The sequence below is a fragment of the Pholcus phalangioides genome, unplaced genomic scaffold, assembly GCF_987345545.1.
Source record: "Pholcus phalangioides strain wild (caught in Gottingen) unplaced genomic scaffold, Ppha-v1.0 ptg000009l_1, whole genome shotgun sequence".
Taxonomy (NCBI): Eukaryota; Metazoa; Arthropoda; class Arachnida; order Araneae; family Pholcidae; genus Pholcus; species Pholcus phalangioides.
This window is the reverse complement of record NW_028301602.1, coordinates 10,089,257-10,114,665: the sequence shown is the minus strand read 5'-3', so window position 1 is coordinate 10,114,665 and position 25,409 is coordinate 10,089,257. Positions and strand designations below refer to the sequence as shown.

The 25,409-nt window shown below is 36.3% G+C and overlaps 1 protein-coding gene and 1 long non-coding RNA gene across 5 annotated transcripts in view; one reads left to right on the top strand and one right to left on the bottom strand.

Moving 5' to 3' along the window:
* LOC149081724 (uncharacterized) overlaps positions 1 to 10,553 on the bottom strand; it is a 99,489-nt gene extending 88,936 nt beyond the window's left edge. Inside the window, exon 1 of the long non-coding RNA XR_016193330.1 lies at positions 10,176 to 10,553. This is a non-coding gene — a long non-coding RNA (uncharacterized LOC149081724). The remainder of the gene's footprint in view (positions 1 to 10,175) is intronic.
* Positions 10,554 to 11,768: 1,215 nt separating this feature from the next.
* The window catches only part of LOC149081723 (uncharacterized), a 102,535-nt gene continuing 88,894 nt past the window's right edge, over positions 11,769 to 25,409 (top strand). For all 4 annotated transcript variants that reach the window (XM_089237143.1, XM_089237142.1, XM_089237141.1 and 1 more), the window contains exon 1: positions 11,769 to 12,255. In XM_089237143.1, coding sequence (XP_089093269.1) covers positions 11,771 to 12,255 — 485 coding nt within the window. In that variant the 5' untranslated portion in view covers positions 11,769 to 11,770. The remainder of the gene's footprint in view (positions 12,256 to 25,409) is intronic.

Below are 25,409 nucleotides of genomic sequence, written 5' to 3'. Positions count from 1 at the left end.
AAAAGCCCTTGGGACCCAAATTTGGATCGCGATCTATAGGTTAAGAACCCCTGGCATAAACTATTGAAAAGAAAATCGATATTCCAATGCACCGAGACAAGTAGCGTAATCATAAAAAACCGGGTGATCTTATTTTTTTTATCCACGACCCAAAATCAGAAACAAGATCAACTTTGCGACCAACTGGTCTATTTCAAATTTAAAAGTGCTTATAAATATCTCTAAATAACTGAATGTTTGGTTTTCAAAAGTTGTGAAACCAACTAGCGGAATCTTTTTGGGTTGATCACCAGTTTCTCAGCCCAGGGCCATGAATTAAACGGGATTCCCCCGAATTATGTAAAATTTTCGCTAATTCTGAAATTATTTTGTTCATAAATTCTGAAATTACTACCTTCATGAATTCTGAAATTATCACCTTCATGAACTCTGAAATTATTACCTTCATGAATTCTGAAATTATTCCCTGCACGAATTCTGAAATTATTCCCTTCATGAATTCCGAAATTATTTCGATCATAAATTCTGAAATTATTTCGATCATAAATTCTGAAATTATTTCGTTCATAAATTCTGAAATTATTTAATTCATGAATTCTAAAATTACTTCATACATGAATTCTGAAATTGTTTTGTTGATATAAATCATGGATTATTTCTTTCTTAATTTCTGAGCTTTATTAATTTTGGCATTACGTATTTTTTTCATTGTGATTCTGGCATTTTTTGCATTAATTTTGTGTGTGTGGAATATTTTCTTTCAATAATTTTAAACTCTCATCAATTTTAGATTTTAATGAATTTTTTGTAAAGAGCGTTCATGTATAAGTGTTTTTCAGTATTTTTGTACATTTCAAAATAATATTATGCTTTTTTTTTGGATGTCGATTTCCCCACCTTCAAAATTTAACCCGGGTGTTAAAATTTGGATTGAATCCTTCCATGAAATCATGGCTCAAGAGGCCCCCTTCCCCCCCCCCCCAAAAAAAAATATCAAAGTTGCAGCCCAGTTCACCGAAATCGTTAAGGTACCCCTGAAAACCAGTGGCGAAACAAAAGGATTTATATCCGAATTGTAAGCGGATTTGAATGACCCATGCCAGAGGCCCCTGCTACTCATAGGTTGAGAACCTCTGCTATAAGCTATAGGAAAGAAAATCGATGTCCCAATCCTCTATGAGACCAATGGCGTAATCGCACAAATCATTCTAACAGGTATTGCGTCGATACAGTGGAGGAAGTGGATTCTTGAGCTAAAAACTAACCACAGCGGCGTAAAACTGGAGGGGGGGGGGAAGAAGAGATGCCTAATGATTGTCAACACTATAAAAGAGAAAGTGCGTTGCTCTTGAACAGATCGGCATATACGAGAGGGTTGTTCTTCTCATAATACGCGCGCACACCGAGGTTGTATTCTTGCGCATTAGTATGCAAGGTCTGCCACTCATCCACTACGTAACCACTATCATTATCGCAAGTCCACAGTGTCATTTGTCACACAAAAATCCTCCTTCCTCGCTTTGATGGGTTAGCATTTCAGAAAGAAATGGTGCCAGAAGCCATGCAGCATTGTGTTATAAGTATTATGGTATTATAGTGTTGTGAACTATTGAGTTTGAGAGGAAACGTTCCTTTTCTTTCTTTTTTTTCTTTTCGCGTTTCTTGCCTAGTGTCGCGAACGAATAATGTAACAAGACCATAATGGTATTTCAGATGATCATGCATAATGGTTGAAATATCTCTCACTGTAATCGTAAATACATATCATTTGTGGTTCATACGCACCCCGTGATACGGTTTGCGGTTCGTTGTTCATTCGTGAACGAAGATCTTACGAATTTCTTTTTTTATTAATATTATTTGGTGTGAATACAAAAGAGTTTTGAATACATATGGAATGGAATGACATAATGTCACCAAAAAAAAAAAAAAGAATTTCTACTTTCAAGACCTTGAACTTCGAAACTCCGCACAGAAAGTCCACCCAGTGCTGCCGATGCCGAGAAATACAAACATTAAAAATTTAAAGACATAATTCGAGGCAATTATAGATCAATTGCATAGGCGTACGCAAAATTTACTCAAGGGAGGTTATGTTTTTTCCTGCAAAAGAACACTATAATCTCGGCTTGGTGTGGGGAGGAGGGGGGGGCTATGTATTTTGAGTGGTTCTGAATTTCTTTTATACATTTGTCCCGTTTTGTCAATGATGTTTATTTAAATTTATAATGTTCACTAAAGTCATTAATAAACAGCGTTTTTATTACTTCTGATAATTTTGGGTATTAATACAAATATCCATCTCACATTGTCAAGTTAAACTGTTTTTCCTCAGTTTTTCAGCAATTTTAACTACAACTACAATTGGGGATTTTGCTGACTTATGGAAACCTCTTTAAAGATAAATGGCGACGTCCTGTATTTTACAGTATTCGGGTCATTTGAATGTTTTTCCGTCAAATTTTTGTTTACTGCGATTTGTAACAACCTTTTATTTCTTCACACCCCCCCCCCCCCACTTTAGCAGTAATTAGCAAATTTGTCGTAAACTACATTTTTGGGCTGCAAATTAGTGATATCCAGTATTTAGGATCGCAATTTCCCTCATTTTCTTTGATGAGGTATCTCATTGATGCACCCCTGTCCCCACCCATAAATGTATTGTGGTTTCTTGTAGACTCCACCATCCCACTACTACTCGGTACAGATCTAGCAGGGCGAGACGGAATCCTTGATGAGGTATAATGAACTTAAGTATGAAGATACAATTTTTATTTGTGAATCCATATGGTTATTACTATGATAAACAAATTAATCAATTACAACAATTGATTAATTTTCCATCCAGTTAGAGTGGCCTGCGGACCACCTACGCCATCGTCGCGGACCACATCTGGTCGCGGACCTTAAGTAGAGAAACGCTAACCTAGATCTCTTCGAATGGATCAAAGTGGAGTAAGAATGTATAAAAATTTTTGAATAAATCGAATCGAGAATAAATCGGCTGGAGAAAAGACGAGCCATCTTTTCAACTACGATTCTATTGATGCGGAATCGTAGAATAGAACAGGTCTTGACACTATTCATAATTCAAGAATTAAATCTTAAATAATGCAGGGGGGGGGGTGAATTCAGATACTTACAGATGGTGCAGCTACAACAGGCTGTAAAATTAAATCAAAATACATACACTATGCGTGTCTAATTTTGACTTATTAAATTTAATAAGTCGTGAATTAACTATCGTATTTAATTTTTGACCGTCTAAAAAACTCCTTTGCTTAAAAATTACATCAATCCTCTGTAGTTCACCCTCATAAATACATATTGGAAAAAATAAAATTAATTTTTGACAGAAAAAATTTAAATTGGTGCTGTTAGCATATTTATAATTGAAAAAAATACATCAACAAAAACCAATTTAATTAATTAGAGGGGGATTTTTAAATTTTCTAAAATAGTTAATTAATGGTGGAAAACAGGCCTACTGCTTGCGTAGACCTTGTTATCTATAAAAAGATAAAATCGTTCTTAAAAACAGTTTCTACTGTAGAACTTTGCTAAGAACGATTTTATCTTTTTATAGATAACAAGGTCTACGCAAGCAGTAGGCCTGTTTTCCACCTTTAATTAACTATTTTAGAAAATTTGGATATATTTCGGTATAAATTTCGTTATAAATAAATAACGAACTCCAAGAGACCGGAGAAATCCCTTCGTTATGACGAAATTTCGTTGTAAAAGAATTTCAGGGTTTTTGTATTGTTCCTATGTAAAGTTATCTGGGGGGATTAAAAAGGTTCTCGTTAAGACGAGATTTTCACTATAACGGTATTCGTTAAAACGGGATTCGACTGTATATATATTTCAGACTCTCTTAAATTGGTGCAATTTTATGATTTTTCGAACCCGTAAAATTTCAGCCGCCTTCAGAAAATGACATCGACAAGCAATCAACTCTTTCTAGATAAAAAAAGGTATTATACTCTTATGTAGCCGTATTTTGTACTAAAATTTCGCTGAAACATGTCCTACTTTTTAAAATAAAATAAAAATTTAGGAAAGAAATTGGTATAACAGGTTATTTGACCCACGAGTTTTCCGTGTATATGTGATAGAGAGTTAACTTACAATTTATAAAAAAAATATGTTTTACGTCGTATTAATAAACACACATTGAAAAGATTAGCTCCTCACACACACACAGGACTTGAAAAAGCTAGCTGAGGACTCTATTTGAATATGTTTGTTTATTTCAAATGGAATCTGTTTCAAAAATCGAATGTGGAATCTCTAGGAATGAATCAGATTCTAGTACAAAATACATCACCATAAATGCAGGAACACCGAAAACAAATATTATGGCAGAAAATGAACCAAAGAAAAGTTTGGAGAAAAGCCGGTCCTCCCCCCCCCCCCCCTCCCCTATATATAAAACCAGTCAATGAAATTCAAGGATCAATGGATCCTTGGGAATTACAGAATTTTAGGTTTTGAAGCAGAGTGCAGCTCGACCATCGTGTCTACTTTTCAGGCAATCCCAAAAAAAAACTATTTTCATTGGCTCAAGCTCAACCTCATTCAACACAAATTAGTTATAGGAATTCCGATCCAAATCATAAATTCCAACCCAAATATGCATTGATAAATTATATTCAATTCATGCACGGCTATACGAGGTGTCCTATAAGTCTTAATTCGACCTTTATCTCATCAACCATTCATCGTAGAAGTATGGTTCTTATTAAAAAATGCTCAAAATGTGTTCAAAAATCACTCTGTACCAGTTTAGAAAGAGGAATACATTCACTGAGATATTTGAATTCAAAAATAGTAGAAAAATTAGGAAAGAATAGGTTAAAATAACGGACAATGTTTTGTTTCCCTCTACGCTGTTCTTTCCGAACTTTTCTTCGATTTTGAATTCAAAAATACCTCAGCGAATATTGCACTCAGAAACATTGAATTTTTTCTTTCTTGGCCTCAAGAAAGACAGAATAACAACTTTCTGAGTGGAAGTTAGAGGATGCGTGTACCGTATAAAAATTCAGATTTATTATTTCGTTACACACCGTATTTTCACTCTCGAAATAGAGTGATTTTTGAACATTTTTTTAAAATTAGAACTCTACGACGAACGGTCGATAAGAGGAAATTCCGAATCAGGTCTTATACGACACCCTGTATATTGAAAATTTAGAAACATGGATAAAGGACGATACCGTATAACATGGAAGTTCGGCGATCTTCGAGATAGTTATCGTGCATAAAAAGTATGAACAAAGAAACTTGAGCACATATCGGTGTGCATAAGCAAAGTTCCAATCTATATTAGATTCCAATCAACCCCAGGATACGATTTCATACACAATCGCATTGGACACTAAATCATAAAAACCCCACCGACCATGAACCATAGCTAACCAAAACAAAAAAAAAAATCCATAGAGAAAGGGGTAGAGTTTTCCCATTCATCATGGTGCTGAACTTAATGGACCAACCATCCCTCTAAATAGGGTAATTTACCCAAGACTTAATCCGTCCAACCAATCAAAGTCAGTGCATTACATCGCCTTAACACTTCCTAAGAAGCTTTATTTCACAAAAAAAAAAAACAACAAAAACAATAGATAAAAACAATAAAATAAAATGGTATAGGGAGAGAAAAAAAAAAAGGAAAACACAATCATTATAATGGCACGAAGTGTTGTCCATGTGGCGGTGGCGGTGGCTGTGGCTCAAATAATTGTCCTAATCATGTGTGTCTGTGTGCGTGTGATTTACGTCACGCTATATTTTCTTTTTTGGTTAGGGTTCGTGTGACGTTTTAGGATCGACTAGATGCCATTTTTCTTATTGTGCGTATGTGTTTTAGAAGTCTTTTATCTCCAAAGACATTACCGCGGAAGGTGTTTCACTTGCGGTGAACCATCATAAGCCACGACATTATGGTTGTTATATTTTCTTAAAAAAAAGAGGAAATGATTTTTTTTTTTTTTTTTTGATGGTCATGGAGATAAGAAGAGAATTTTCACCTGACTGAATCTTTACGCTTTTCTTCAGGTAAAGAACAACAAGAAGAAGACACAGGAGAGAATTCCTTGGAAGTTTCGAGATGATGGTGATTCTCTTGTTTTATTTTTTATTTTTTTGAAACCGCCCACACTTTAACTGCTTGTGTGAGTGAAGTGAGTGAGGTGAGCCGCTATTACTTTTGCTGCTGTTGTTGTTGTTATCTTTATCGTTAAAGAGGATATGGAATTTCTCTACACCTTGTTGAGTTTCTTAGCTAACTGCGAGGAGAAGAAATAAGGAGTTTTCAGAGATTGTTTGAAGGAGAAAAGAAAGTGGTTAAACGTTCGTGAGTTTTTCGTTTACCTTCAAGAATTTGATGAAATTTTTTGAGGCCCTTTTTAGGACTTTGTATTTTAAAGATTTTTTATTTTTTTTCAAGAATATAGTAACTTAGTAACTTAGGTCAGTGGTTCTCACAGAAGAATTTTAGTATGATGTAAAATCGGTGATGGAGATGCTACGAGATGTTTTGGGAATGAATTTATATACAGGTGTCAACTCTTATCATAGTTCAATGGCTTTTTTCTTAATCATTGGTTTTAGAGGCAACTTTCAATTAGAAAAAAAATGTTTCAAATAATGTCGCCCATCATCTTAGATGCCGTTCAAATGAAAAAAAAATTATTAACAAAAAATTACAAAATTTAAAATTTTTGAACGGTCCCCTGTCTTCTAACTTCCCAATACAAAGTTATTGACCTGTCTCTCCTGAGACCAGCAAAATTCCATGTTTCTTACTGTAATATTCGTATAGATATTTGAATTAAAAAAATTATAAACAAAAGTGGAAATGACAGCATAAACCTATGGACAACGGTCCTTTCTTTCATTTATGCTGCTCTTGTCCAATTTTTCCTCTGAGTTTGAATTCAAATATCTCAACGAATATTGCATTTGGAAAAATGGGATTTTTTTGTTGATCTTCAGAAGAGACAGGGCAACAACTTTCTGTTTGGAAGTAAAAGGACAGGAAGACCGTATAAAAATTCAAATTTTGAAACTTTTGTTTATTTTATTTTTTATATTTTAATGGCATTTGAAATAAGCGACATCATTTAAAACATTTTTTTTTCCAGCTGAAAGTTCCGATCCAGGAAATAGCCATTAGACAACGATAAGAGTGGACACCCTGTATACTGAAAGTCGCCGTCAGAGTTCTTCATGATCATGTTTTTGAAATATTCATGAGTACCGTTGAAGTATAAAAAATTTGGAATTTACTGTTTCACATCAAGTGCACTCTTTTGAAGGTGTGCGCCACTCAAGTACGCAACTCGAAGTTATAAATAATCAATCGCAAGTCGCAATGAATTAAAATGTTTGAATGAAATAAATGAACTAAAATTTTTACACGTGATTTGAAATTTTCCAATCTTTGAACAAAGACCTTGGAATATATAATCAGGATTCATCATTTCCCATAGAATTTCACTTCAAAGCTTTTACAACAGGAACCATTATGTGAGATCTCAATCAGGATATAATTCTGTTTAATCAAAGTAATGGTAAAAAAACAGTGAATGACGAGAGTGTGAACACTGATCAACTTCACAACAGATCCATGGGAACTAGGTGTATATATATATATATATATATATGCACTATTCATGTAGTTTCCCTGCTTGATCTTGAGGCACTTTTTACGACACGCTAGATGTAATCTAGAAATCACAGTGGTATCGTGTTAATATAAGATAAAACATATAGCGGCAATAATGACTGATCTCACGTCACACCGTTTTGAATCACTGCTCGACATCTTTAGTCACAAAAAATAACCTTTGCTAATCAAGCAAGAATTAATGAGTTATTTACCAAATTTAATTCAGATACTTTATGAGAAAATGACTCAAACCGCACAGACAGACCGAAAGTTAGTTTTCCGAAAGTTAGACCGTGAGAGTGACTCTTTACCTTTTTCTGAGTCATGGAGCACCGTTTGTGCATAGCATCAAAAAAAGAGCACCTATATGCGTAGATGTAAAGTTATTGGAAATGTTGGAATGAATACTTCTATGAGAATTATGTGTAGACGGTGACAGATATTGAGGATAGGACAGACGAGGGGCTTTGATCCCAATGAACCCAATACAATTTAACGCCTATGCCTATGTATGAGATCTATATATTCTCGATATGATATATGCTCGAACTAATACCAGCATGATGTGAATTTTTGAATGTAACTTGAAAGGGATGATTCAGTTGAAATACAGTAGAACCCCTCTTAATGGACACCCAGGGCAATCTTAAGAGCAATATGGGCCCCCGGGCCAAGTGGTTTTTCTGAGGCCCTCTCTGGTAAATTCTAGAAAATGTTAACTAGATCTCATTTTCGTCAGGCCCCTCAACTCTTGAGGCTCCCGGGTCGTGCCCGGGTGGGCCCATGCGTTAAGACGGCACTACGGACACCCTCAAATGTGGTAACCCCTTTTTTACTGTGAAATAATATTCCCCCCTCCTTATATTATAAAAGTATGCATTTCAAACCCCTGATTAATGGTCACTCCTCTTTCACGGACGAATTTTTTTGTTCTACCGATGACCGTAAATGAGAAGTTTTACTGTACCTTATGTCAAACATTACTTCGCGAGCACAAAATCGACACAACATTTTCTATTATTGAGTGCTCCATTGAGCACTGAGTGCTGGAACTAAGAGGGGGGGGGGGGGCAAGGGCTGAGGGTGCCTTGAGCGGCAGAATTTACGGGAAAAATTGTGGGGAGAAAAAAATTACATAATTGGGGAATTTTATGGGGGGGGGGATGTTAAAAAATTCACCCCACTCCCACTCACACACACACAAATTGTTGTTACGGCTCTGATCATAATAGCGATTTGAATTTGGCTATCACTGAGAGTATTACAATATACGGAGCAATAAATTAGGAAAATTTTTAATTCAAACGTGAATATTAATTTTAAAAATTTTTAGGCTAATGATTTCATCGTTAAAAATTATGGTCAAACTCGGTTAGAACGACTTCCCTTATCTCGACACTTCGGACATAACAACAAGCTACGGTTGCAGTTGATTCTCACAGAGCAAACATTGAAAAACTTCGCTTTAAACAGCAATGAAAGCAACGACCTAAGATATAACGCCAAGTTTTTTTCGCTACTTTTCCTACATTTTTTTTGTCTTTTGTGGTTTTTTTCTAACAAACACTTGGAATTATTCATAAATTAGGTGAAAAACATTTTATTAGCCATCTCCCATCTCAGTACAATTTCGAAAACCTATATACTACACACCAAAATATCGCTGTAACCGAGTTTCCACTATACAGTATTCTCTAATCTAAAAACTATTATAATGAATTAATGCTTTAGAAGAAGGAATACTTCTTTTACGTAATAGAAAATCATATTTCCGCAATATTGGCCAACAACAGAAAAAAAACCTCTAAAAAACATTTAAAAAAATTTATTTTATAGAAAAATGAATTTCCGTTAAATATCAATGAAATTATATCAATAACGGTTAAATATCATCGAATATAACGTCACATTTTTCTGGCATTTATTTTTTTGCTTTTGTAGTGATCTTCCAACACTTTTTTTTAAAATTAAGCACACTGTATTTAAATTGAGATGAAATAACCATTCTCCATCGCATATTAGTTATTACATAGGACTACTTCATATCGGTATTATAAAATTCTCAATTTCAAATATCGACACGATTTCGTTATAACCGAATTCCAAAATTTCGTCTGATTAAAAATGTTTTTTTTTATATCAATTAACGCTTTAGAAAAGAAAATTATATATTTTTTTCATTATCGGAAATCACGCGATGTTGGCGAACAACACAAAAAACAAAAAAATCCCTAAAAAAAACCATTTCTGTTTTTGTATATAAATAAATGCCACTTATATAACAGTTTTTCTCTCATTTCCCTCCAATAACCTACATAATTCCGTCCGTCACGGAATACCGATAAATCAATAAATTCTTGTTCCGGAGTGTTTTCCAGCAACGTGACCATTAAAAAAAATAATAATAAAATCGACATATCCGGGACATGCAATATTCCCCCCCCCCCGCCCCCCATATCCTAACAATTGCGGGAAAAAAAATTGAAAATTCACTTACCTCAACACTAAAAATCTCATAGAACTTCTTTTCTGTCTTCCACATGGTCCCATTTCAATTTTTTCTCTTTAAATCATTTCCCCCAGAGAGAGAGAGAAGTTTCTTGTTCTGTCACTAGATGGCGACGCTGATAGACATTTGAGGATTTTCGCTATTACGTCATAACGAGGGAGGCGTGAACCATTTTCGAAATCCCTCCTCCCATCACAGTAAGCGACGAACTCGGCGCTTCTTGAGGTGTGTGGCAACACGGAGAGAAAGCGCCATAGAGAGAGAGAGAGAGAGGGAGAAAGAGAGAGAGAGAGAAATGTCTGTCACTGTCCTTTTCTCTCCCTCCAATTGCTCTCTCAATACCGTAATAGTAAAAAAAAAGAAAAAACGTCTATAGCCGCTTCACAAAGCTCTAATCCCTCCACCTTCTCTACCACAAAAATTGTCTTCTATTATTATTTTCTCTTGAGTTTTGGTGTGAGTGCGCGCGCGCGCTGTTAGCCAGGGAGAGAGCGGAGAGGAGAGCAGAGCCGCGAGAAAGAAGAGAGAGAGAGAGAGAGACAAAACACACCTCACGTGTTGTGTATGCTGTGTGCAGCAGGTCACACTTCTTCACGTTGTGCTGCTGTCATATACGAGAGAGAGAGACGGGCATGAAAACGGAAGGTTTATGGTACCAGTATGTGTGTGTGCGGAACAATCTCACCAGGACTTAGCTGAACGGCTGAATTTTCAAGACTCGAGCAGCTGAGTTGCGACTGCCGTGTGAGAGGTGTGGATGTAATTGCTTGCTATCTAGGATGACCATTGACGTAATCTCGTCAGGACTTAGCTGAATTGTGACTACTATGTGAGAGCGTGGATGGAATTTTATATCTAGGACGATCATTGACGGAAAAATTGTAAGGTCAAAAAATTGCTGTTGACATTGTCAAACTGTGGTTGTTGGAGGTTTTTAAAAGGGTGGTGAATTAGAGAGCCGTGAGAACAAGTTACTGAGAAGAGGAAGAGGAGGGCGTTTTCATCTCTCTCACACTAACGGAGAGGGAGAAGAGAGAGGTGAGAGATCTTCTTGCCGAACCCCAACCACCATTCCACAGGAACCTACATCAACTCTCATCAAAAGAGAAAGGGAGAGAAAAAAGTTGGGGTGGATAGCACAGTAGTAGATGGAGAGAAAAGCGTAGGGGGAATCTTCTCGCAAGAGGCGCCTGCACTTCGAGCGGCCGCGATTGGCCCTGCCTTGCCCAAATAGCCAATCAAGAGCAGCACATCCTCGGCACTGGGGTGTCCCAGGAGTGCCAAAGTCCACAGCGCCGCCGCGGCAGCTTTCACACGCTCGGAGCGTCCGCATTGTCGGCTCTTTGGGGGTTGGAGCCGCAATTCGGCTTTTTGTTGTTGTTGTAGTAGTAGTACTTTACTTCTTCTTTATCATCATCACCACCACCAACACTGCTGCTACTACTACTAGTGACACATACACACACACTCACAAACTGACGAGGTCGTCTGTCCGTACCGCGGGTCGCAAAAGTGTCTTGTCTGTCTGTCGCCTCCGGTCCTTCGTCATCGCATCCACCAAGCAAGCATCATAGCCCGTATCCATGAGATTCGATCCCACGGATCTCGGTCCGGGTATGGCATACCACCACCCGTTCCTGTTACCCCCGGCGGGTGCGAGGCAGCCGCCCCCGCCACCGCCGCCGCCGAGTGGTACCGCGTCGACGACGACCGACTTCAGCATGAACTCCATCCTGACACCACAGCACCATCATTACCTGACTGCGGCCTTACAGGCTGGCTTCGGGCCTCAGGCCTTGGCTGCTGCGGCCTGTGGGGCCTACCCGCCTCTTCACGCTCCGCCGCCGGTGCCCGGTTCAGCGGCAGTGGGCCTGTTCCCGAAGTTGCCTCCTCATTTGACGGCCGAAGACATGCTGGCGGCGCACGGGGCACATCTCAGGCCCCTAAGGACGATCGAGCCCGAGGACGATGGGGTACAAGATGACCCCAAAGTAACTCTTGAATCGAAAGATCTATGGGATAAGTTTCACGCTCTTGGCACGGAAATGGTCATCACGAAATCTGGAAGGTAAGCTTGGAAATTTTTATCTCAATACTCATTCTAATCATTTTATAAAACGGTTCCCAACAAATGTGCCGCGGAGCCCATTAAAAACCTACTCATCTTCAAAATCCTTTGTGACTTTTTCCGATGCTGATGTCTGAAATAATTCCATCCTTTATGGTTGAACCCTTAAAAACATATTGATTTTATTTTATTTTTCGCAAAAGGGATGCAAATTGGTGTCATTAAGATTTATTTAAATTGAAATAAAATAAAAACCCTTTTTTGCGGACACCCCGATGAGAAAAATAATTCGTCCGTAAAAGAGAGGTGCCCGTTAATCAGGGGTTTGAAATGCATACAGTTATTACACAAGGGGAAATTATTACTTGTCCGTAAAAGAGGGTTATACTGTAATACATCAACACAACAATTTTAATTAATTAGAATAGTATGTTAATTGGCTAAAATAGTTAATTAAATGTGAAATATACAGTTTGCCTTGATTATAATGTTATCTATAAACGGATAATCTCGATTAAGCAAAGTTGATAAAGTAATTTGGCATTTCTAAAATGCCAAAAAAGTTGAGAAAAGGAATGGATATAATGCAATGTTTCTCAAAGTGCGCGTCGCGTCTCCTAGGGGCATCGCGGCGAGATGGAGATATGTGTTTGAGTGTTTATGAATTTTTTTTGTGTGCTTTGAAATGGTTCTTTAAAAAAGTGAAAATATCTACTGAACAATTCTGGGAATTCGCGGAAACCGTGAATTGGAAAAGGGAACCGTGAGTGACAGAAAAGTGTGAGAATTATCGGTAGAATTGGTACAGTTATTGGAGAATTATTAGTAGAATAGGTTTTTAGACCATGTATTTGTCATGTACACTCAAATATAAACGGGCCATAGAGTTAAAAACCTAACTTTATATATAATGCGTTTAATATTCATTGCGGATAAGCTTTTACAAAGAATTTAAGGAATTATCACCGCTATTTAGAGCTACCCCTATACTGTTATCTCTTTATCTTATATCAATATTCCAAAATTTTTTGGAAAAACCATGGAAATTTTGGGAAACCATAGTGTAAAACAGGCATTTTCAACCCGTTGCTCGCGAGAACCACGGTGTTCTCTGAAGCATCCAGAGTGTCCGATGCTCCTGTCCGATTTTGTGCTCGCGAGCGCTCTTGATCAACGTTACAATTAAACACCTCGTAAAAATTGTATTCAAGGATTGAAATCATCCTGATTTCATGCATTTACATGCAAACTTGCCGTAAGGTGCTCCTCTTTTGATTTGGGTACAGGCAGTGCTCGCGACTAGAAAAAGGTTGAAGACCCCTGGTGTAAAACTTTAAATAAAAAATTCAGGGATGGAAATATCGACTAAAATTTTAACTTTGTGGGACATAGTAAAGCGTTGACACCGGTGGGACAAAATATTCGTCCGTAAAAGAGGGGTAACATCGTAAGAAAATGGGGGTTCCTATTGAAATTTTGTGAAAAAACTTACGTGATTATTGTTCAAAAATAATCTACAATCAATAAATTCTTCTTCGCGATTCATAGAATTCATGATAAATTGATTTCTACACATTTTCGGTGATTTTTCATTCATATTCTAAATTTAGAATTATGTTGGAATATATTTTCCTGATCGAAATTTACATTGAGTTTTTGGATTATGTGGCAATTTCTTTTCTTTTTCTTAAAGGAAATCTTTTTTCTAAAATTCGTCTTCCTCAATATATTCCAAAGAAATTTCAAAATCTCGATTGATTATTGCATATACGATATCAGTTGCGTAAATGTTGTCGTTTTATTTTAGATACCGGGAAGAAACTCGATATTTCGCGCTTTTTAACTTGTAGACGTTTATTTCTGCTCTTATTTGCTTCTTAAATTGCCGTCGTTATTTGCTGCAATAATTTTTACCAGAATTATTATCGATAATTTAGCTGGGGTTTTCCGCTTCCAATTTTGTGTTCATTAAGATCTTCGTAAAAAAGACAGAAGGGTAAGAAGCGTTAAAGGAAGCCACGGAAAAATATTTTAACGTTCCTAAATGAATAGTTTTTTGAAATTTTAAATAGCGTCTACATGGATCATATTGATGTTGTGAATTAATTATACACTTACGTACAATTAGTGTCGATGAGGACTGTTTGAACACTTCCATGGACAACATCATAACAAATTTGGGTGTAAACGTATTTGTGCCTCCATCGAATCTCATTTGGGGAAGTAAAGTCAGCGAATATTAAGAAATTTTAAATAATTACAGAATATTCAGAACTGCATATAAAGCACTTATACAAGAATACCTAGTGTACTCTACTAAAGTTTGATAAAGGATCGATGTAGAAATTCAAAATTAGTGAAAGAAATAGTTACGGAAGTAATTAATAAAATAATTTCGGACTTAACCCCTCTGCGCGGATCTTAGTACGTGGTACGTCACAGGCAGTAAAGTTTTTTACCGCCTGATTATTTTTTAAAATAATTACAGCAAAATTTTTATTTCATAGAGTAGTAGGCCTAGACATTTTACTATAAAACAATTTTTTTTTTTTTACAATTTTAGAATTAAAATTGAAAACGACAAATTATTTTCAGCATAGCTGTGTAAAGTTCGATTTTTTTAAAATTTAAGTACCGCGAATAGGGCCATGGTATTTATATTTCTGAACCGGCTTGAAGGGTTAATGGATGAAATTTCGAAATTAATGAATGAAGTAATGGAATAAATATATTAATGAAATGGAATAAATGAAAATTCCCAATTAGTCGAAGTCTTTAATAATTTTGGATGCCCCTATTTGACTCGGGTCCGCGTGACCCAATCGTTAAGGCACCACAAATTGATGCCCTCTTCTAGCCTATCATCATCCTGAAATCGGAAGCGATTCAAGCCAATTAATGTCATACATACTCTTCAAGATGATAACAACAGATGTTATTATTTTGTCACGCCCACCACTCCCTCCGTCGTTATTTGGATTAGGTGATATTCTTTGCCCGGCCTCACTAAATTAAAGTACTAGACACCTCACCTCAACAACTAGAGTTAAGCTGACAGGGCTCTAGCCTAAATGCCAGTGCACTTGCATTTCTGTTTTCACTTTCTATTTAAAAAATTAAGTAAAACTTGATGTAGAATATTTTATAGTTATTTTAATTTAAAAAAATGTGAAGGGCCGATTAAAATTTTAACCTGGACACCGGTCGAAAATTCTCATACATGAGGTTCCTGTAGGCCTATGTATTTGTAAGGTGGATGCATAGGCCTATATTTCGGTATTTCACATCGATTAATTGGTGGAATTTTAAGCTATCGCTTTGTTAAACAAAGAAAGTAGTAATGAAATCCGTAATCAATGCATTTTGATATAGTTTAACGGTTCCTAATATTTTCCGGCTCACTGTAGACGTATCTTCCACACCTGTCAAAACTGCCACTGATTGACTTTATTGAATTCAAGATAACTTACATTCAAAAAAATTGTAATTTTCCTACAGTAAATAGGTTGACATCCATTTTGAAAGGGTCGAGTTCGAATCCCAGGTTGGGTGCGGGGGACTTAATCATCTGTTCCGAATATGCTCTAAACCAGTGGTTCTCAACCGGTGCTCAAGGAAAATAAAATAACTAAGTAAATTTGACAGATAAATGAAAAAAAGTGGGCTATGGGGTTCCGCCATAAAAATTATATACAAAAAGGACTCCTCGAGTCAAATAGGGCTCCGATATAAAAATTATGTACTGAAAAGGGCTCCGCGAGTCAAAAAAGATTGAGAACCGCTGCTCTAAACTATCTCGGTCTAATTAGCCTCAGTGGATATGAAACATCCATTGTTTAAAGATAGATAGATTGGATTCATATCGAATTATCGGATGTAAATGATTCGAAATAAAAATCAATTTAATTTTTTTAAAGATTTAATAAATAATTTTAATCAAGTTACTAATTTTCTATTGCCTTTTTTTAATTAAAAATTTCTAAATTGAGATTATGCGAACATTTACAACCACTGAAGAACTTGAACCTAGGATTACTTAATGATAAATTCATTCAATATTCGAGATAGGAATGAAAGAAATATTGATATTCAAAGATATTTGAATAATAGTCTTGAAAATTTGAATTGATTTCAATGAAGTATTAATTTTCATAAATTAAGTAAATTGATTAATTGGCTCATCCAAATTATTTTTCAGGAAATTTCACAATTTTAAGCGATGTATCTTATTTAACCATTCATCAATTTAAAAAAATTATATAATTGCCATGGATTAATGTCTCTATAATGAATGTTCTGAAACATAAGAGTCCTATTAATCATTAAAGAGACATCGTTTCCCTGTTATATAATAAATATTAATTAAGATAGTTTCACACAATACATTCCATGCGATGATATCGGAATAATGTTTGTTTTAGTATAATTTATTTATTTAATATTACTTGGCCGAGGCCTATACAAGGGAATGCGGTGGTGACGAAGGAAATTGTTGTACAATCAATAATGTTTGATGGGAGCTTGTTCCAGTCATTGTTCGAGGGAAGAAACTAAATTTGAAACAGTCTGTGGAGATGCAAAGATGGGTTTCAATTTTTGTGAATGGTTAATTCTATTGGAAAAGTATGAAGCTGGAGTTAGAAAATTGGAAGTGGCGATATGAAAATGGCCCTGAATTTTGAAAAGGAAAGATAATCGAGAGATATATCTACAGGTAAAAAGGGGTTGCATATTGAGTTGGCGCTTGAGTTCAGTGACGGAGGCAAAGGATGACCAACAGTTAAGAATGAAGCGGGCGCATAGGACCCTCCCATCACCCCTTCCCCAGTGGTGATATTGCCTACTTTGGGAAACACTGATTTAATATTTCAAAAAAAATGTAAGAAACGGAAAAATTTGGAATTTGTTTGAGAGAAAACTATTTGAGAAAAATTATCGGGAAGGAAAATCAAACGAGATGAGTAAAAATATAAATTTCCATCGTATTTAAATTTTCTTTAAATTAAATTTGTCGCAAATACTCCGGAAAATCCATTAGACAAGTGATTCTTCAAAAATGTGAATCGGTGTCATTTGAGACATGGTCTTCCAACTGGTGTTCCATGGAACCCTAGAGTTTTTCGGGGGAGGGTTTTCTGAGATTTCGCTGCATTCAAATAACTAAAATACTTGTTTATATTGCAATAAAAGCATCTGCATTCGAAAAATTTTACGTTTGTTTGAATTCCGTTCAAAAGTCTCGTAACCGCATCAAGGGCTCCGTGTAACAATCTCGTAACGATGTGTTTCGAGAACCAAAATGTTAAAAATCTCTCCCCTAGAGAGATCGGTCGGTGAGATATTTCAATTAAAATGGAACTATATTTAAATTAAATCGATCTCAGTAATGGGTTTCTGTGATTCCCAATCTGTGGGTTTATGTCACGTCACTTTATGATGATTTGGAGGCCATGGAATTGTATCCAGATCGACCAGGGGTGCCACCAGGGCCGTCTTAAGAACATCATGGGCTCCCGGGCCAAGGGATTTTTCTGAGGCCCTACCTGGAAAATTATCGAAAAATTTAACTTCTCCTTTTCTGAAGGCCTTCTTTTCACGAGGCCCCCGAGCAGCTCCCGGGTGGGCCCATGCGTTAAGATGGCACTGTGGATGCCCCTAGGTATTTAATACTTCAATCTCATTCGAATGATGCTTCGAATTATGAAAAAATTTGGGAATCGCTGCGTTTTTAATGTTATAGTTAAATTTTAAAGAGAAATGGGTAGAATGAAATAACTTTCAAGATTAGACTAAATTTCACAGACAAGAAGAGTGCCTTAAACAACGCAACTACAATCAGTAGATCCAGAGGTCATAACGTTTTCCAGAAAAACCGTCATGAAAAAATGTTGTAAGTGAAAAGACACCTTAAACTAGAAATCTCGATGAGTACAGTCGATCCCGTTTATAATGTTCCGAATTAGAAAGTTTTCCCGACCTGGTTGGTTAAGTTTTCCCGGTCTCTCTTTCTCATTAAATTTCCCGTTTGAAGCATTTTCCCACTTATAACGTTTTTTGATGACGGCTGTTTTTTGAAAAATGTTCTAAGCGGGATCCACTGCATGTTATCTATGTATAATCCGAATACAACGAATTTTTCTACAGAACGAAATTTTTACCAAAACGCTCACATTCTATAAATTAATTTTATATACACAGAGCAAATTAGACCTCCAGACCACCCATGGCCCCCGCTCTGTCCCCCTAGGGGATATGGGTAAATTAGACCGGGACTTACAGTTAGAATTCCTATCCGGGCATCCCACGGGTCTCGGACCCAGACGTCTTAGCAGCATCACAAGATTATTACACGCGGTTATTGATTCCTACAATGAGGATCGTTTTGCATTATTAAAACATGAAAGTGATTATTTATCATCATCCATGAAAACAATGAAAAACTATTATAATGACAGTTATATATCTTCCATTCACATAAAAAAATTCCACTTATCTCCCAAGTTCATGTACTCTTATTAGTACATATTCATATACTTTTCCCCGCAAAATTCAGAAAAACAAATTTTAGTCATAAACATATTTCCATAACTCTCCTATAAACCTCCATAAAAGAAAATAATGGAAATAAATATCATTATTCAAAACGATTCTTAAATTTCATTCTTTCCTCTCAAAAAAAAAAACCAAAAAAAAACTATTATTTTCCTATTGTGACCTCACATGTCATTTAATATCCAATAAAAAACGAGAATTCCCATCACTTTTTTCACAATATCCGTTTTGTAAAAGACGTAGTTTATTTTAAACACACGACATACCGACTAAAAATTCGAATTATTTACTGTTTCTACAGAAAAAAAAAAATGGCAATATTATCAGTAATTCCCAATCGTGATTGAATTTACAAGAAAAGGGGGGGGGGGTGGTAATAAAACTCTTGTACAAAAAAAATTCCATAAATACGGTTTTCGTTATTGTCTTTTTCAGTTTTTTCCCAGGCTCTTCTTTTTTTGGTTTTCTATTTTTTCCCCTATATTTTCGTCTCACGTTCGACCCAATATCAAAAGGATGGGGGGGGGGGGGGGAATCAGAAATTTCAATATTTTTCTGGTTTTTCGTGTGAGAATACCCCAAAAAATTTTACTTAAGGTTACGATCTTTTCCGGTAAAGACGAAAATAAGATGGAAAATCAGTTTCCGCTTGTTGATATTCCTATGTAAGAAAGTGTCCATTCAATGTAGATTTTTGTTTTATTTTCTTAAAAAAAACAACTGACTTTAAGTCTTCCTTACCTTTTTTTCTTCTTATAATGATTCCATTATGCTGAATACGCGCGTGAAAAAGCCTGCGTGTTGTGTGTTTCTTCTCTTGGTCTTTTTTACAACTCCTTACAAAAGCGTTTTGTTTCTTACAAAACTCACGTTACTTCCTTTCCTCGTATATCCTCGATATGTTTTGTTTTCCGATTTACGCCTGTCGTAGTTATGAATACTATATGTATCAATGGTGCTATTTTTCCTTCCGGTTCGAAAAAATGAAATTTTAAATAGATTCAAATGGGACGTCATCGGTTTTATGAAATCTGATTCATAATTCGAAAATTGACGTTTATCCATTATCGATTTGGTGTGATTCAAGCTACTGGAGTCGTTCTCTCAAAACTTTTGTCCCTCACGGCTTCCTTGTCCGATTCATGGCTGATCTGCGGCTACCCTGAATACTTTTGTATATATTGTGCATTTATATGAAAATAAAACCCCACTTCATAGGCACACAAATCGATATCTCGAGATAGCCACGCACACACTTTGAGAAACACTGCTTTATTGGGATCTATCTGTTACGGTAAATGTGATAAATCGGTAATTATGAATAATAACCGGCAGTTGTGCTTGATATGACGCGGTAAATTTGATAAATTTTCCTACATTTACCAATTTCACCAATGATTATGCATAATTTCCGATTGAAGTTGTTAAGTACGATGAATATGGAAGAAATCATGTGGAAATATCACTTAAACGCAACCACTTATCAGTTTTGTCCGTACGTGGTCGGTGCACTGAACATATTTTGCCGTAAAAATAAAATTAAATGAAATTAGTGTCATAAAGATAAAAATGTATAAATTAATATGAGTCTTGTAATGTTAGCTTTCTTCTCATTTATCAACATTTTTAAACATAGTCAACATCACCCATCGAAAGTTTAGGCAAAATGTCCTATAAATGTAAGTAATTAATTGGCGATTTATAATATTTACCAATAAGATCTGGGGATTATACATAATCACCGGTGAATGTGATAAATTCGCAAAATTTATCAAACTTACTAAAATGCTCGGTGATTATGCACAATAACCGAAATGACGATTATGCATAATAACAGGATTTATTATATTTACCGCAACATATATATAGCTCACCGAAGAGTTTTATTATCGATTCTGATCGGATTCATCATCGATGTCCTAGAATGATTTCCTCTTACATGATTCTATTTTTCATGTTAAAATCCAGAATCCATCTTTTCCGTTTGTTTATTTTTCAGTTCAACATCAAGGCACTGTAGTGCTCGCGAGAGAGGGAGAGAGTAACAGTTTCAACATGGCTGCCTTTATAGACCGTAGTTTTCTGAATTTTAAGATATTTTGGTCCATATAAAATGCATCAGGATTGTTTCTATGATCGGTTTTCTTTTCCATGACAATGTTGTTCCAGATTTACAAGTTCGAAAATCTTAACCAGAACGCATTATCATGAGCCTCCTGGGACGTGTCTGGGTGAGCCCCTGTGTTGAGACGGGGTGCTCAAGTGCGTGGGGGGGGGGGGAGAGACTCGTAAAAATGAGATCTGGTTAAAATTTTTGAAAGTAAACATATCTCGCCAGATAAGGGGCTTCAGAAAAATCGCTTTGCCAGGGGGTGCCTCAAGATGGTTTTGAGAGGGCCCGGGCTCTAGGCCGCTCACTGGCTTCATATGCTCACTCATGCTTTAAGTCGCTCTTTTGCTCATTCAGGTGTTACAAACTCTCTAGGTCATTCTTTTAGTCACTCACTGACCCTTGTTGTCTGCGTAGAGCGGAATTCTTCAGTGTTATACAAATTTCTCGCTGCCCTTCTCCCATTCTACTAATTTTCTTGGCCACTCATTCCTCAAATTCGCCGCTCCTTTGAGTTTGTGGCCCTGGGCAATAACCCGCTAAGACTCTCCCCCGTAAATTCGCCATTGGGCTTTCTTTATCGCGCCCTTGAAATGCTAAGTTATTAGTTATTTACATCGTTATAGTTATTTTACATCCCCCATATTAACGAGATGCCGTGCGAAAGCGCCAAATTTTCCTTTCGTGCAAGTGACACTCACTGTTTGCATCTACCACCAAACTCCTAAAAAATTATCCTTATATTTTCCCACAATATCAGTCCAAACAAGGTATTTCGTAAAAAAAATTACTGTCGTAATTTTCTACGCATAATCCACGTATGCAAATACAGTGAAAACTCAATACAGTGATATTCTGAGGAAATGAGAAAAATATCGTTGTAGAGGGATTATCATTATATTGGAAGGCATCACCACCACCAATCACTACCACCCTCACCACATCTCACGTTACCGAACTTACGCCACTGCAGGCATCTATTTCAGTTTTCCACTGTCGATACAAATACAAATACAAATACAACGCCACAACAGGCAAATTGCCCAACGAGGTGGCTGACTTAAGAACATCATGGATCCCCGAGCCCCTACCTACTACTGCTACACCACACATGCACCCCCCCCCCCTCCGCGGAACCCCCCAACGAATCGGTAAAATCACAATTTATCACAATAAGTGCACGAGCACTTATTTTGCTCCATATTGATTAATTAGCGAAAATTGATTATACAGCATCATTGACCAATAATGGAATCTTGAATAACGGAAGGTGTTATTTTTCCCGTTTGTATAGAAATTCAGATTTTTCTACTCTTTACGCCATCTATAAATATTGAGAAAAACAACAAATTAAGTTTTAAAAGTGTTTATTTCCAATCCAATCTCTCTGAGATAAAATTTATGGTATATAATCCGCAATAAGATATTCCTCTGGGGGGGTTTTTTCTGAGGATTATGCCAGGAATATAAACTACATTTTTAACAATACGCTTCATTAAAAATTGTTTTTTCTTCAAATTATTTCCCAAGAATGTTCTTTAAGTAAATACCATTCAACAATACTCACCGGAATATGTTTCCATTTAAATACTTTCAAAACAGCATTTTCCTTAAGAAAGTGTCCATAAATTTCACCTATTCCCCCAAAAAAAACACCCGAAAAAGAATTAACAGTTCCATCAAAGCATTTCTCAAAAATGCTTATCATCGAGATTTTATCTATAGATTCTATCGATATGAGCAAAACAATTTCCTTGTCCCTCAATTTACTATAAGGTTAAATGGATGTAAAATTTGCGAATTTTCTTTCTCAATATCACATTGCGAAATTCTCGAAAGATTTACCGAGAACTTTTTTTTTTATAATGAAGAGGGACATAAATTACAAAAAGACCATGTATTGTGTTGAAATACATTTCAAATACAATAATTTCAATCTCATCATGGAAAACTAAAAAAACATTTCATCGCTATCAAAGTGTCAGGCAAAAACAATGAAAAATTTCCATGTAACAATCATTAACGGTTGTTATCGTCGTTACTACTTCTTATTTAACGCGTGTAAAAATAACACTACTTAATTATATTATTACATGAAATCCAGTGTCGATATTGTGTTATGAATTCTTTCGGCGAGCAAAAAAAAAAAAAAAAAAAAAAAAAATGTATTCAAGTATTTAATGCTTTTCTAGCCAATTTACCCGATGATAGATATCAATAGCTGTCATTGGCAGCTTTTTAGTAATTCAAGTAACTTTCAACCGCGAAATATTGTTTCAGTGTTGAAATCGCATTTTCATACTCAAGGTCTTGGACAGGGAAAAAATTATATTGAAGGTCATGTGTTACTTGTTATGAATTAAGGAAAAAATTGGTGGGAAGATTATTGACCGATTGAGAACTTGACCTGTTGCGGTTGTTTTTAAATCAATTTCGGAAATTACTAGGAGGAATACCCGGCGATTGTAAGGCATTAGCTCTACATGTTGAACTAAAAATCATTGTCCAGTAATGATTGTCGGGAAACGCAGTTTCTGGAAAGCATGGAAATACAAAAGTAAAGGCCACAACAGACAAAATGTCCAACGAGATTGCTGAAGAAAGATGTCCATAAAAATATAGATGTCGAATATATATTGAAACCAGAGGTCTTCAACCTTTTTCTAGTCGCGAGCACTGCCTGTAGTCATCATCAAAAGAAGAGCATCCCTACGTCGAGTTTGACGTGTGAAATTAGGATGATTTCAATCCTAGGATATAATTTGTACAACGTGCTTAATTGGAACGTTTATCAAGTGCTCGCGAGCACGAAATTGGTTACGAACATCGAGCATACTGGGTGCTTTAGGGAGCATTGAAGTCCTCGCCAGCAACTTGTTGAAGATCTATAGTTTAGATCTGTATCAAAGATACAGCAACCCACAAAAAGAGCAATAAAAAACCAATACTAATTATGATAAAATATGAATATACTGCCCATAAAAAATTATTCTTATCTAAGTATGGATAGCTTTTCGATTTATCCCAACATTTTTATCGTATTTCTTTTTAAACGTGTCGATTGTATTAGAATTCATGACCCCCGGAGGTAAGCTATTCCATTTATTCACAACCCCATTTGAAAAAAAAACTCCCTGTGACACCACGACCTAGAATTGTCTCTTACCAATCGATACTGATGTCTTCTTGTCGAAGCAACTGATTGACGATGTATTAATAACTCATGGTCCATTTTAATCTATCCCGTTGGAAATTTTAAACACTTCAATATCATATCCCCCCCCCCCCCCATCCGACATGCGCGCTCTTCATGCAAACATTTCCAGAAACATCAAGTCTGTCTTCATAGCTTAAGCCCTGTGTGTCATGAAGAGCACGGGCGGCTCTTCTCTGCATCCCCTCGGCCAAGTCCATGTCCTCCTTTAAGTGTGATCTCCAAAATCTGACGGCATAGAAAGTCACAGAAAAGCTGACGGCATTCCGGGAGTCATTGTTGAAACTGAGAAACAATTGTTTCTGGTTACTTCGTTTTTATAGATTGGTTTCGATTATTTTTAGTGTTTTTCGAGGCCTGACAAAGTTCTGAAGTGATCTCGTGTCGAGTAGGCCTACCCAGTTTGGCGTTTATTTGAAATTTGACGGAGAGAGATAGAAAACTGCAAATTTTTCACGCACACTAGGACAGTTATAAAGGTGTTGAAACATTTTTCGTGGCCCTTTTGATAGTACAATTCATGCATAAAAAACCTTACGCACCGGAATCGCCCGTGCAGACTGCATAAAAAAAATCAGGGTTATATATACCCCGAATTTTCTTACGTGTAATGCACGGGTTATACGTTAAAAGTAATGTGAATTTGTGTGTGTTAATGCCGATTATATGCCCGTTTTCAAAAAAAAAATTGCGAAAACAATTTTTCAAAGATTCGTAGGTGTCGTACATATATAGATATGAATAAAATAATAATAATAATAATCAATATTTTTTCTATAAAAACGCGACCAGCAACCCCTTTCATTAATTAACATTTCATTACTGGTGAATTGAATACACATACGAGGCAGGGCCGTCTTAAGAGTATCATGATCCCCCGGGAAAAGCGGTTTTTCTGAGTTTCCTATCTGGCTAGCATGCTCACTGTCGAAAATTTCAACCAGATCTCATTTTTATAACCCCTCCCCCGAGTCTTGCCCTGGTGGGCACGCGTGCTAAGACGGCACTGATACGTGGATTATACTCATACAATGATTCCCCCCCCCCCTCCCATATTCCTATGTGGAAATTATACGCCACCGTGGATTATACGCAGGAAAATACGGAATTAATAAAAATGTTGGAGGTAACTCCAATAATTTTTGGATACTCCTGATTGACACGAAGTCTTTGGGGGTCCAGATTTTTGCGTTAGCTCACCCGTTGAGGCACGTATACAGCCAAACAAATGGGTGAGGGACATGGATATTATATACATTTGAATAACAAATTATATAA